General features: G+C 44.2%; 1 protein-coding gene across 1 annotated transcript in view; it reads left to right on the forward strand.

The window, feature by feature from the left end:
- Positions 1-13,940, forward strand: part of jade2 (jade family PHD finger 2) — a 188,828-nt gene that overhangs the window by 121,484 nt on the left and 53,404 nt on the right. Inside the window, exons 9-10 of the mRNA XM_037749207.1 lie at positions 909-1,406; positions 2,127-2,291. Of these exons, the coding sequence (XP_037605135.1) occupies positions 909-1,406; positions 2,127-2,291 (663 nt within the window). The remainder of the gene's footprint in view (positions 1-908; positions 1,407-2,126; positions 2,292-13,940) is intronic.

A 13,940-nucleotide genomic window follows, 5' to 3' on the forward strand; every position in this document is an offset into this window, starting at 1 on the left:
CTCCTCCCATAATTCCTGTGCTACATTTCTTGTTTGGCTCCCTACATCCTTCCTTGATTCCTTATAATCTTTCATCCCTGGTCTGTCCTTTGTGTTTCGACCACAGAGACCAGGGTCTAAATTAAGTTCCGGGGACATGTTACATGTCCTTTTTGCCCCCCTAAAGGGACCTGGTCGGGGTGTAGTAATTTCTAAAAGTACAAGAACTTGAATAGTAGTTTGCAGGGATGACCGTCGCTAATTGGTAAAACACATACAGTGCCGCTGCTTCAACTTGTGTACCACTTAATTCATAAAGAAGGTACTCTGCTATCGATTTAGGACCATTTTAAGACAAGGGGAGAGCAGTTTTCTTTGTTTGATAACATTGAAAGTAAAGTTATGCTCCGCTGTCGGCCTGCCGACTCATTTAAAAAAAGAGAAAGAGAGAGAGATTGCGAGGGCAAGCGGTAATGGTAGAAGAGGGAGGCAGTGCGGCGGTGCTGTGAATGAGAGAAAGAAGAGTTATTTTCTGATTGTTTCACGAGGGTTACGTTCTAAAGCACAAATAAATAACCATCAAACACTCAACCGATGATTTACTGTGGAGACAGATGCTCTTAGTTTCATTTTCCTCCGCTGTATTTCATTCATTACATCCAACGTGCATCAGTAAATACTATGCGGCAGTAAATGTTGTCGGAGTGAGATGGGCACATTGAACAGCGGGCTGCAGAGTGTGTTTACCGCTGCGACCACCAGCAGCCGTCGTCCATGCAGACAACAGTGGGCTGAAGGAACCTTTTAGTCCTAAAAGTCCCGGGAACTTTTGGTAGAAACCCGGCTCTATACTAACCTCCTCCTCGTTTTTTGCACTCTTATTCTATCTCTGCCCTTAACTGGATTTCCTCTCTTTCTTCCCCTCCCAGTGCTCCATGCCCTCCTGTATCGTGGCCTTCCATGTGACGTGCGCCTTCGACCACGGCCTGGAGATGAGGACCATCCTGGCAGAGAACGACGAGGTGCGTTTCAAGTCCTTCTGCCTGGAGCACAGCTGCACCGCCGGCAACAGCAGTACAGCAACCAACAACTTCTCCAGTTTGACCGGTGTGAGCAACGGCAACCACACGGCCGCTTCCACCACCAACGGAGCACATGCCGCAGCCAGACCCGACTGGGCCACCATCGGTGCCAGTTCTGAGCTCCGGACGGACCATCAGCACCAACCAAACTTCAGCAGTGACCCGGAGCAGAGGCCGGTATTGTACCCGATTTCGGTGTCGGCATCGGAGCGAGCTGAGCGGGACCAGCTGGAGAGAGAGAAGGTGAGCCAGAGGAAACAGAAGCTCCAGGAGCTGGAGGATGAGTTTTACCAACTGGTGGATCCCAGGGAGGTGGCCGAAAACCTGGCGCTGCCCGTCCCCCAGGTACGTTAAGCCATGGAACTATAACACTATGATTTGTCATATGAAATGATAAGAAATTACACCAAACACTTGTCATTCACTGTGATAGATACACCTACATGTGCACCAAAATACCTTATTCCTCCAGTCCACGAAGCTGAAGCCTCTTGCGATTGGCTGGAGAATATTGCCTGGTCTGACAAAACACAATAAATCTATGGAGCAATTTACAATCTTCTGAAATATAAAGTAATAATAAATGATAACTTGAAAAGGTCTCTCCATTTGCCCACACATTATTCAAACAGCTAATCATATATTAGTCGAGATGAAGAGTTTGCCTTCCACAAATATTAATTAAATGTAATCAGATGTGGTATTGATGAGTTGCATTTCGAGGGCCGGCTCTAGTGCGTCAAATAAAGTGCTCCCTATTCACAGGTAAACTGTCTGATAAATCACAGGCTTTTGTTTAGAACGCGCTGTGATTAACTGGCCTTTGCTTTCCAAGCGTGGTTGTGGCTGCAAGCAAGAGCTTTTTTCACTTTAAAGGAAGACTACAACTGTAAGCAAACAGCTTTTTATACATAGGGATGAAAACTCTGTATCATGCTTTGATGGCATAATTCTTATAAATTAGATTTGTACATTCAGAGACGTTTTTTAAGTACAATTTCTATCCGTTTTAAAATATTTAAGTGTAATAGAACTAGAATGGGAATATTTTGTCTCTTCTTCAAGGTGGACTTCTTATATCAGTTCTGGAAGATGAAGAGGAAGGCCAACAATAATCGACCTCTGGTGACCTTAAAGAGGGACGAGGTGGACAACCTGGCCCAGCAGGAGCAGGACGTCCTCTACAGACGCCTCAAACTCTTCACACACCTCCGACAAGACCTTGAGAGGGTGAGCAGGAGATGTGTTTGTGTGTATTTGGTACTATGAAGCCAGTCAAAGTTGTTTCTATGTGCAGTGCATTATTCATGCAGGAGATAACTTTCCATATTGTGTGTATATCTGTGTGTTTGCACACGCAGGTATATGCATGCTCGGTGCTCGATCCAGCCAGTGTTGCTAATATTTAAGGGGTAATTTACATTTTTCAGAATGTTAATTAAAAAGATCATTGACAGTATCATATAAAGTTGATTTTTGCTTTCATGAATATTAATGTTAAATGAATGAATAGCCTGAAGGATGAAGGCATAATGAAATAGCTGAATGATATAATGAGTGAATGAATGATAGCCCAGTGTGGAAAATGTAAGTGAAAATCCACCCGCCGCACAGAATTCATTTGGTTTTCTCTGCGATCTGTGTTCACTGTGACAGTTTATTCGCTGTATGTAAAAGTCAGTCCACTCAGAGGACTTCTTTCAGACCTGTTTTCTTGATGAAATCAACAGGTGTGTTTTGGTTGGTGTGCTTTCTGGCTTTGGGACAGACAGACTTAAGATTCAGTCTCCGGTTACCCAGAGCACAGAAATAATGTATGTATGTCTCTTGGGATGTGGAAAGTTACTGAATAGGGTCGAGGGAGGTTGCACCAACTAGATATAGTTAAGACTGAATTCTCTCCTTTCTTCTGAAAGACTCAAGGTACGTTCTCATGAGCCCCTTGCTGAGTTCCCCAGAGAAACTGCATGTCATGGAGAGGAAGGCTTTTATTTGTAATCCGTGGTCAGGTCCTAGAGAGGATGCTGCCAAGGGACTCCATAGTTCTGCTGAGGGACTTCCAACAAGGAACACTTGATGTAAACCCAAGTGGTGCTTTGGCATTGAGCTGCTGTGGTAGTCACGGACTGTCCATCATGTTCAAGCATGGTGCTTTTTTCAGCACTATCTATTACAGGTTATACTAAGAGGGCAGTCTCTCACTGAGTCCCTCCAGGCATGTTGTGATTTTATGTGTGTGTGAGCACAGTAACAGAACACCTTGGGGCAATAATCGGACATGTAGTTGTATCCTCAGGTCTTTGGATATACATGTCTCGGACGCTAGCTGTTAACTGGTCACCAGCTGTTGGTGAGTTCAGGTGGATCAAGTGGTGGGGTGTTGCTGCCAGACAGTACTGGTAAGCCCAGATGTTCAGTTACAGTGAGATGGGGACATCTGGCTGAGGCCCCTGTCTGCGAGGTCTTCAACTCAAACCTCCAGAGGAATTATACCTGCATCGAATTTATCTTTTTTGTCTCGAGAGCTGCCACTTCTATGCAAGGAATCACAGACTTTGATATATTGCTGTCAACGTTTTTTCATTTTGACTCAGCACTGATCTACTGTGTGCACGAATCCCTTCTCCTCGAGTTTATCTCAAATGACCTTATAAACGTCACTATTTTTGTGGACTTTATTTAGCAAATTTTATATGTTCTCTTTGGCCCAGTTGTCAAGCAAACATCGGACTTCTGTAGAAGTCCGGGTCAGTCCTCTCCCATGTTTACCTGTCATTTATCTCAACAAATGCCTGCACAGGCAGCCTGAGACCACCTCTCGCAAGCGGTCTTTGACCGGTTGTTTTGGTCTGCACCAGAGTATAATTCACAACGGCCCGAACGAACCGCACCAGGGGTTGAATCGCACGAGCGTTCGCTTAAAACGGACTAAATGTTGGCTTGTGAAAGCGCCCTTAGTGGGTTATGCTCAAAGCCTCCCTTGTGGAGCGGCTGCTGGGACTTGTGGCCAGACTTGTGGTGGTAACCGAAGAACCAGCAGAAATTAGGTTTGCAACCACGATAAGCCAAGCAGTCCATAAACACATCAATTATAAAAACAAAACATACAACTGGTCACTTTCTTTTAGGCTTTTAGGTTTAGCAGTTCCTTACTGCAGGGTTACCCATAGAGCTGGGCGATCGTTTCTTTTTTCATATCGTCCATTTGTGGTTACTCGAGATCACCGATAGGCAGTCCGCTCGCCACAATATCACAGCATCATGTTACGTTTAACATTATATCTTTAATATCACAATCCAAATCAGATCCAAAACTACTCTTATGGAGCGCAGAGCAAAGTTTTGGTGAGCAGGCATATGGAGAACGGAGATGCAGGCTGTCAGATTCATGGAAAGGAGACTGCAAACTGGTTTGTAATTAAGGATTTAAAATTCACTCGTCACAAGTGCTGATTAACGGGGCTCAGCAGACGGATATGCCGCTCCGCCAGAAACATTTCTAAATGCACTGTGGGGTTCAGATTTTAGAGATTATTTTATAAGTCTTGGGTTTGATAGTAAGTTAGTTTAAATCGCCTTAATATCAACGTAGGAAAAATTAATCGTCCATCATCCCTTCAATCGTCGATACATGATCCAATCGCCAATTCGACAAAGTCTAGTTACCCACCTTATTTAATCACATTGGATTTATTTGTGGGGATTTATTTTTATTTCTGCCTTTTAAACAAAAAACTATTAGTTTACACATCATTCAAAGAAAGAAAAGTAAAAGAAAAAGCTTTCATGCGACTTGCAGTCTGCTTTCTGGAGCTGTGATCAGGGAGAAATTATCCTCATAATCACCAGTATCAGGTATGTAATAAATGCTTACTGCAGTTCAGTCTAAACCTGAACTGTAGTAGTGCAGTTTTGAGGTCTGTCTAGTATTCCCCCACTGCCTTCAGTATCATAGCTCACACTTGGCAGCTGAATGCTAACCACTATGTAAATTTCCTTGCTCGGTTTCTCGGATTGGTGGCGTCCATTCCCATAACCTCACTCCGGGCTCATGTTCGCAGTGCTCTGATTGGCATTCACTGCAGCGGTGCTCTCAAAACCTCTTTCTGACCCTGCAATCTACCCTACAGAATGTGAATGACAGCGGGCTGCCCACAGCCAAACATCTACTGCAACCCGAGTTTAGGGGGGATACAGTTAACCCTGGCGTCTACACTGCTATGTTGCTCCTTATGTTTGGACAAATGTTCATTACCGCAATCTGAAAAACACCCTATGGTATTTGCTTACTTTCTGATACAAAATCTACCAAAAATAATCCGTCTTGAAAAAGGTTCCCCCACAAATCCTCTCAACAACTAGTTTAAATGTATTTTATTTCAGCAGACCGTAAGATAAACCAAGTCTTTTCCTTCATTTCTTTGGCATGTGATTTGATACGGTGCAGTTGGCTGGCCTTGGTTTGGTTTAGACTTGATTTAATCTGGCTCACAGCAGGACAACCTTTTTGTAATTAAGTGGCTGCATGTCAACCAAATGACCCACTATTCTGCAATGAAAGAATAATATACAAACACAGGAAATAATTGGATGACCTATTTAATTACTCATTGGTTTTCCCATTTAGCCTCAGCTGGTAATACTAGTTGAGTGGACCGAAACAGATCTGATTTGACCAACGGATCAGCGTGCTTCGCCGAGCGTCGATAACGATAGATAACAATTTCTCACCTCTTATATTAAAACATTTCCCACAAAGCAAAACGCAAGTGGGTTTTAACAGTTTACAAGTGGCTCAGCCAATTCAGAATCTACAGTAGATTGACTGGTCTGTTTTCTTCTTGTTATGCACGCCATAATAATAATACAGGGATGACATAACTGTACTGCAGGTGCACATTAGGTTGTAGACAACTTTTGATATATATATAGTCATTTCTGTGATGGAAACATTACTCCACGGACTCGTTTGTTTCCTATAGACTCGTGTAATTGAAGCCGTACCACAGTGGTCTCCAGTGGTTCAGGGTTTATTGATTGTTGCAGGCCTTGCTAACTTCCTGACCAGTCAGTGTATCTGTAGACTCCATAACATTTCTCCCTCCAGACCACCTTTTTATTGATGTGTGTGTTGTAGAAGTGGACCACTTCAAGTCTCTACGGTTAACTCGTCCCATCAATAAAAGCTAAAACAATTGAAGAGTCAGTAGAAAATAACAGCTCATTTCACATTGATCTGCCGGTATGTAAAGCACCGTAAAGACCGCTGTCGATCTGATTGTTCCTTCACTTGTTCGTCCAGCTGTAAAACCTGTAGGAATTATACATGTTTAATTAAGTAGTCAGTCATATGTATACACAATAGAGTTACAATATAACAGACGTTTCCATGGGAACACCCAAAACTGATAAACAAGCATGTAATTAGTAAAAGGCTAACACTAAAAAAGCAATTTGTCCCAATACCCACATTTACCATCTGAAGCATTTAACTCTAACGCACCTCCAGGTAGTAAGCACGTGTGTCCCACATCTGAAAAATGCCAACACACAGTATACTTAACCCACACTTGATGCACACTTAACCTAATATTGTTATAGAGAGGCATTCAGCGCTAAGTGTATCCCACAATTCATCTGCTGCGCCAGACCATTCCAGTTGTTGGCAGTATGAGGTAGGGATGCCACATTTGAATAAATTGCAATACTCTTTTTTGTCGGTAACCTTAGAACCCATTTTCAGTCACATATCATAAGGTCAGAGGTCAAGTGACCCCTTTGAAAATGGCTATGCCAGTTTTTCCTCGCCAAAATTTGGAGCGTAAATTAACCTCCTTCCCGACAAGCTAGTATGACATGGTTGGTACCAATGGGTTCCTTAGGTTTTCTAGTTTCATATGATGTCTGTATTATATGGCTATTCAAGGTCAATGCATCTCACAAGAGTTTCCCCAACTCGCGGGTTCCCTTCCAGACACAACCACACTTTGGACCGTTTCTTCCGTGACTCCTCCTTGTTTTCAGCAGTGCAGACGCAGAGTTGCTCAAAAACATGCCGGCATTGATAAAAGCAATCGATAACTTCAGAGGCATACAACCCTGATGGATTGGACAATCTGGAACCTGTTCTCAATTCCCATCCCTAAAGTTGAGCGCTCTCGTCATACGCCGGGTATCTCAAACATTACCAGCAGGATTTTGTCTGAATTTGAAGGACTTGCATCTCTATAATTGTGTTGAGGCATTGTGGAAGTAGCGCCTATTAGTCCGTAAGCGACACTACAATTGCAGATCAAAACATGGGGACGTGTGTTTCTGATGGTTCCACAGGGGGACGGTGTCATCAGTAGATGACAACGTGTTTACCGTGTTCAGAGGCGTTAGTTTGAACGTCAACAAGTTGTTGAATCTCGGGCTGCTTCGAATCGAGCAGCGTTCCTCTTCAACATCGCTCGAAGGTCTGGCAGAGAGAGGATTGATTGTGTTTGCTGCTGGCAGGTCTCCCATGAGGAGGATTGATCATCAATTGGTCCTGTATGGCCGGGCGAGTGTTGACAGCTCACCGCTACTGATGCTAGTGGCTGTCGATATACAAGCTGTTTCTCTTCTTCTGTCTCCCTCACTTTCCTTCCCTCTGCACTCCCCCTTCTTTCATCTCCTCTTTCTTTCCTCCTGTTATCTGCTTCTGTCTCTCACAAACAGATTTAAGAAACAGAGGGGCCTTCTCGGTCATTGCTGACCCATATTTTTAACCCATTTTACTACATTTTGGCTCTATTGGTGTTGTGAGCAAATGTTCTGCTTGTTTTTTTCCTCTCTGAGTTCAAGCGTGAGGTCTTGTCCGTGGAGATGGACTTGTATTGTATGTATGGCGTTGTGCTTGTGTGTGTGTCAAGACGAGTGTGTGTAGCTGTGCGCGAGAGAGTATTCCAATCATCCCTGATTTGCTGGCAAATTGAAAAATCCCCTCCATCCTTCCATCCCGTCATCCCTAGACCCCAACCCAATCAGACCCCACGACCAAACCCTCCAGCCTGCTGCTTTTGTGAATAAACGTGTGTATGTGTATGTGTGTGTGCATGTTGGTGGTGGTGGTGGAAGAATCCGCCGGCTAATGTTGGGGTGGATTATCCCCCTCCTCTTCCTCTTTGAAGTGCTGCCAATGGAACGAATTGCACCGTGCTGTCCCTAATGCACTGGTGAGCTTTCTCCATTTCTGTACTCCTCTCCTGAGTGCCGCCCCAAACCCCCCCGTCCCTCCTCCCGTTTCGCCCACATCACTCATCCAATCAGCGTGCAACATGTCGAAGCAATGTGTGGCATGGTGATTGGGTAGTGTAAGTAAGCAGCTAAATGTTGCTTCTTCTTTTTTTCTTTGGTGTTTTCGGATCCAGCTAAAGGTGCAGTGGAGGTGTTTGTGTGTGTGTGGGTGTCTGATGGTGATGGTGCTGGACTTCGTCAGAGGCTGCTTGTGTTGAGAAGGTTGTCATTGCAAATTCCTGCACCAGCTGGGAAAGTCTACCGTAGGAATGCCTTTAAACAAACCACTGCAACCCCACGTCATGAACCATAGTTCACACTGGGACGGACTTACATCATGCTGGTAGAAATATGAAATCATCCATTTAAATAAGTAATGTGAAGAGCCAGAAAATATATTGTAAAATTGAAAAATGGGCATGTTAGTCATGTTAGAGTTAAGTAGAAATAAATTATTTTGTATTGTATAAATGTATTAGACTGGTTTCTAAATTGAGTTGACTAAAAAAAAAACCTAGTTAGCTATTGGCTTCAAGCAGCTTATAAAACCACAAAACGAGATGTGTTAATTTGGACAGAGCCAGGCTGTTTCCCCCTGTGGACCGTCTTTATGTTAAACTAAACTAATTGCCTCCTGCTCTAGCTTCATACTTAAAGGGTTACTTCAGTATTTTTCAACCTGCAGTCTATTTTCTCATGTTTTTCTGACTAATAGAGACATCAATTTCTGAAATTGGTCCAGTATTGTGGGTGAGCGCTGTAGACGACAGACGCTCACAGGCTGCGATGTAATTCTATTGGGGCAAGCTGTCACCGTCATTTACGTCCACTAAAAGTGTTTGTTTTTGCCATGACAAGAGAAATGTTATTATAAGTGTCTTATAAGAGCCTCGCTCAAGGAGAAGTCTGAAATCTGACGAGGTGATGTGTTGCAGGAAGACAACGGTGGAATAGTGGATTACATCCATGGTGGAAACGTGAGTGCCAGCCGGGCAGATTTTGTTGTGTTGGAGTACAGAAAGCGTAGCTTCATCAAAACCTGATGAAGCCCCAATCCAAAATTCCAAATTTCTCACTCATAGACATTTACTCCTTTCTGGATCCCCTTCAGAGGATTAAAGCCTGAGATACTTGCTTTTAACTATGCATTTGGAGCGTTGGTTGTGCACATCCGCAGAAATTAACGCTACATGTTCGCAAGATGCAATACGCACATGAAAGATAGGGGCAGTATGGTGATATGACAGGGTCAGGGGTCAGTAGGCACGTCAGAAGTGACAACATTGGCGGAAAGTTTTGAAGATAAGGTAATAGACCAAGTCTGCAATTACCCGCATCTGTACCCGCTCACAAGTCTCTTGGAAATCAGTCATTCAGCATAAAAAATGACTAATCTACTAAAGGAATCTTAGTCGACTGAGACCAAAACGACTGATTAGTCAATAAATGGTATTTATATTTTAGTAGCCGATGTGGAAACCTGCAAAAAATAAATGGAAAAAAGTACAAGATCATTATGTCCGTGCATGGCGGGAAATGTTGGAAAAACATAATGTAGTGGGGATGGTGCCGATGCCACTTGTAAATGGTAAATGTTCTCGCATTTATATAGCGCCTTTCTCGTCTTCCGACCACTCAAAGCACTTTACACTACATGTCAGCATTCACCCATTCACACACACCTTCATTCACTGATGGCAGAGGCTGCCATGCAAGGTGCCACCCACTCATCTGATTGTAATCATCCACACACCGATGGCACAGCCTTCGGAAGCAATTTGGGATTCAGTATCTTCCCCAAGGACACTTTGACATGCCGACTGGAGGAGCCGGGGATTGAGCTGCCGATTAGTGGACAACCCGCGGTTTTCTACGTGAACGCATTGTTAAAAAGCAAGTACATCTTCGGCTTAACACCGCCATTAAAAGTGTTTTTACATTCACTTGCTGGGTTTTGGAAAGTAGTCGAGATGAGGTTAAGTCCTGAAGCAAAGGGTCGGGATTTTAGGAGAAGTCTACAGAAGTTGAGGCGAGCAGGGAGAGAGCTGGAGCTGGGGGAAAATAGGTTACTGCCAGAGAGGTGGTGGAGGAGGAGGAGGAGGAGGAGGAGTGCAGGGTGAGGGTGAGGGCTCTGGAAGCAAAGAAAGCAGAAGACTGGACTTCACAGTGAAAGGAAAGGGCTAAAGACCGTAGGAGAGGTGCTGAAGCCCGGGTTGGAGGTGGATGAATCAAGGGGAAATGCCAGGGCTCGGCCTGGGCCAGGAGACAGGGGAGAGCTGTGGCTGACGGAGGGAAAGCAGGTGTGAAAGAATCCCTTTTCCTTACTCATTTCCTCTGGTGTGTTTTCACATCTATAACTTCTTGAGGCGAACAATTGCAGTTAGTCTTTTCCCTCCCGTCAGTACATCGGTACTCCAGCCAAGGCTGGCAGAGTGTGCGATGGCACAGTGCCGTTGTGTGCCCTGCCCTCTGCTCTCCTTCCCTCTCTCACGGTAAATACTTGGCAGCACAGTCGGCCCAGCAGGTCAACAGTCCCACACCCAGGAGGCCCTCAGAGCAGAGCAGAACAGTACACTTATGAAACAGTCCACTTAATTCCTTCAGGGAGAGCAAGGGGAAAGTTTTGATTATGAGTAGCTAACATATGTTTTATATATCTTTCACTACTGAGCGTAGAAGGAGGGTAAGAGAAGAGAAATGGTATGTGATGAGAAGGAGGAGTATTCATGGAAAAGAGCAAGATTTTTTTGGGCAGTCATGCTGTAGAGAGCCAAACCTGGACAGAGGTTAGCACATGGAGCCTTGAGCTGCAGGTTTGGAAGCATCAGGGTGGTTGGGGACTGATATCTGTCAGTTAAACTCTGTCGGTACACTCCGTGCCGAGGCAAAGGGAGGAGGAAAACCCACCAGCTAGTTTTCCTTGGCTACAGGTTACAGTTTCACAGTTTGTTTTCTTTCCACAAACCCCCCTCGGTGCTCCGTTCTGTTTGAAACGAGCAGAGAGGAAGTTTCGAAGCAAAGTGAAGAACGAGAGGAAAATATATGTACACACAAGCTTGCTGGTGAGCATTCACAGTGTAGTGAAGATCGAGGCAGGGAAAGGTTAAAGAGGAGTTCCACGTCTGAAGAAGCTAAAGGCAAGAAAATATGATTTGACAGATGAGGCTCGCTTGTGTCTTTATTATCTCAGACTGCCAATATTTATGGATTTCCTACAATTTTTGTGGCCTGTGTTGACTCAAATCCACAATTTCTAAATGCCGAGATCCACATAACCCACAAAAGAAATCTTCCAACTTCTCCATATTCTTCAATTTTATTATTTTTTTAAGCATTAAATTCAGTGGTTTTGTCTCTTAAAGTTACTTATCCCATGTACAGTCCAGCTTAATCTTAGGCACTTTTGTAAAGTTGGGGGATTCACAAGAGAAAGAATAAAACAAATAGAAAAAATGGAAGCAGTAGAGACAGGGAAAAAAACTGCTGGATCCTACACTTCCCATAAGGCAACTCAATGCCATCATTTAGTTAGAACAACCCTGCCTGCCAAACGTCCGCACCCCCAGTTTGTTGCACATGTTTTCTGTTATAGATTTGTAGAATCCGGGATATTCAATACGTTCTCATCTCAACTCATTACATACTGACACTTTGTCAGACGCCTCGGCTTCACTTTTGGCTCGCAGTAAACACGTGAAAAATCTTGTGTTGTTGGACCCATCCACCTCCGCTCCCGCGAGCGTTTACTGTTGCCGTAGATGAGTTTACATTGTAGTTAATGGAAAGCCCATTGCATCTCATATCGCCAATAAAGAATGCCTTGTGTGGCTGTATTGAACGCTGACTGCCGTGACAAAGCCTCGGTATTTGACGCCCTGGGAATGAGAATGGGCTGGGATATTTTATCTGACTCCCATCCAAAGCCACAGAAGACATTAAAACTATTTCCACTGGCTGAGTAGCACTCCTCATGCCTAGTAAACTGAATTTGACGCATCAAATTGATGGAATGTCGTGCATGTCAGATGAGATTGTCTGCATATTTGTGTGTACATTATATGTGCAGTGTACAACTTGTCCTTCTACCTGCAGCACATTCAGTTCAGTTGAAGAAAAGACAACAGACAACAAAGAGAGAGACGTATGAGAGAGAAACTGGCAAGGTGGTCATGGATTCGTCATTTGCCTCTCCTTTTTCAGTTCATTTCTTATCATTACAACCATCTGATTGTTTTACACTTCCCGCACCCTCCTGACACCCTTCCAGCACCCTCCCTCAGCCCCTCACCCCTGTGCACCGTACACCCACCCAGCCGCTCATCTGGCATGGAACCGTCTCCAGTGTTACGCAACGTTAGGAAGGGTCAGGGAGAGGACAGAGACATGGAAAGAGCGACACCGACTCTAGCCTGTTTGGTTATCCATCTTTCTCACACACACACATTTTTTCTACACACAGATTTATATACACACAGTGATGTCAACTTACATGCCTCACTAACACTGACATGTACCCACATACAAAATCATTCATCACCCACATACGTACTGATAGAGGCATTGCTTGCATACACACACTCTTACACATAACTGCAAGGGGGGGGGGGTTTAGCTGTGGGCCAGACGGGCCGAGTCATGCAGCAGACAGACCCACCCTGTTGGATCAACGTCAACCTGGCTCCCCACACACAGCTCTGCTCCAAACCTAATACTGGCTCACTACACACAATCCTTTCTTCTTCTTCTTCGTCTTAGTCGGTCTGTTTCCAAGATGCTTCGGGGTATTAAGAGAGATCCAAGACAAGGGCCTTTTCTGTCCACCAGCAGCGATTACTGTTATATCTCAACATTCGACAGGCACTTTAAGTGTTTTGCCAGCCAACCAGGTTTCATGCGTAGATTTAGGAAGGACCTGGAAATCATGGCTGGCTTGCTCCCAAAGTGACCGGCAGAGTAACGTAGACTCCTGAGGGGAAGCAGTCTGGCTCTCGCTGTAGTTTTACGAGCTCTCTGCTGCAAAATTCTGGCCTATGTTCGTGCTTGCTGATGGATTCTCCAGAGAGACTTCCCAGACATCAAAAAACATTATGATTGATGGGATTTGGACGTATAGTTCTGTTGAGGAATGATCAAACACAACACGTCACTTGCTGCGTCTGAGCTCATTCAAAACTAACCAGCTGCGACTTAGAGCAACTGTACTAATCCAGGATGATTTATCAGCACATTTGATATTGTGATGTTTATTTTGCGTTTAAAATCAAACAAATTAGGGTTAAAAAACACCAGGACTGGTTTTATTTTTTGTTTTTGAAAGATGGTGGGACAGGTGGGAGATGTTTTTATAACTGTAGTTTTGCTTATTCACTAACATCTCATTAGGTGAAAGCCTCCCCACCCACCAAGGTCAGGAGATAATGTTGAGACTTATTACCTTGTTTAGTTTTGAATAGGGAGATCACATCTTCATGGAGTATAGTGCAATTTAAACAACGTTAAATGCATTTCTTGTTATTAGCTACATAGCTCTGGGCGACATCATTATTGCATTTAGGTTGTAGCGGGCTCAGTTTTAAAGCTAGAGTGAAGATGCTGTTGGAAGGATGGAATCCATTGGCA

The sequence above is a fragment of the Sebastes umbrosus genome, chromosome 17, assembly GCF_015220745.1.
Source record: "Sebastes umbrosus isolate fSebUmb1 chromosome 17, fSebUmb1.pri, whole genome shotgun sequence".
In the NCBI taxonomy this organism is placed as follows: Eukaryota; Metazoa; Chordata; class Actinopteri; order Perciformes; family Sebastidae; genus Sebastes; species Sebastes umbrosus.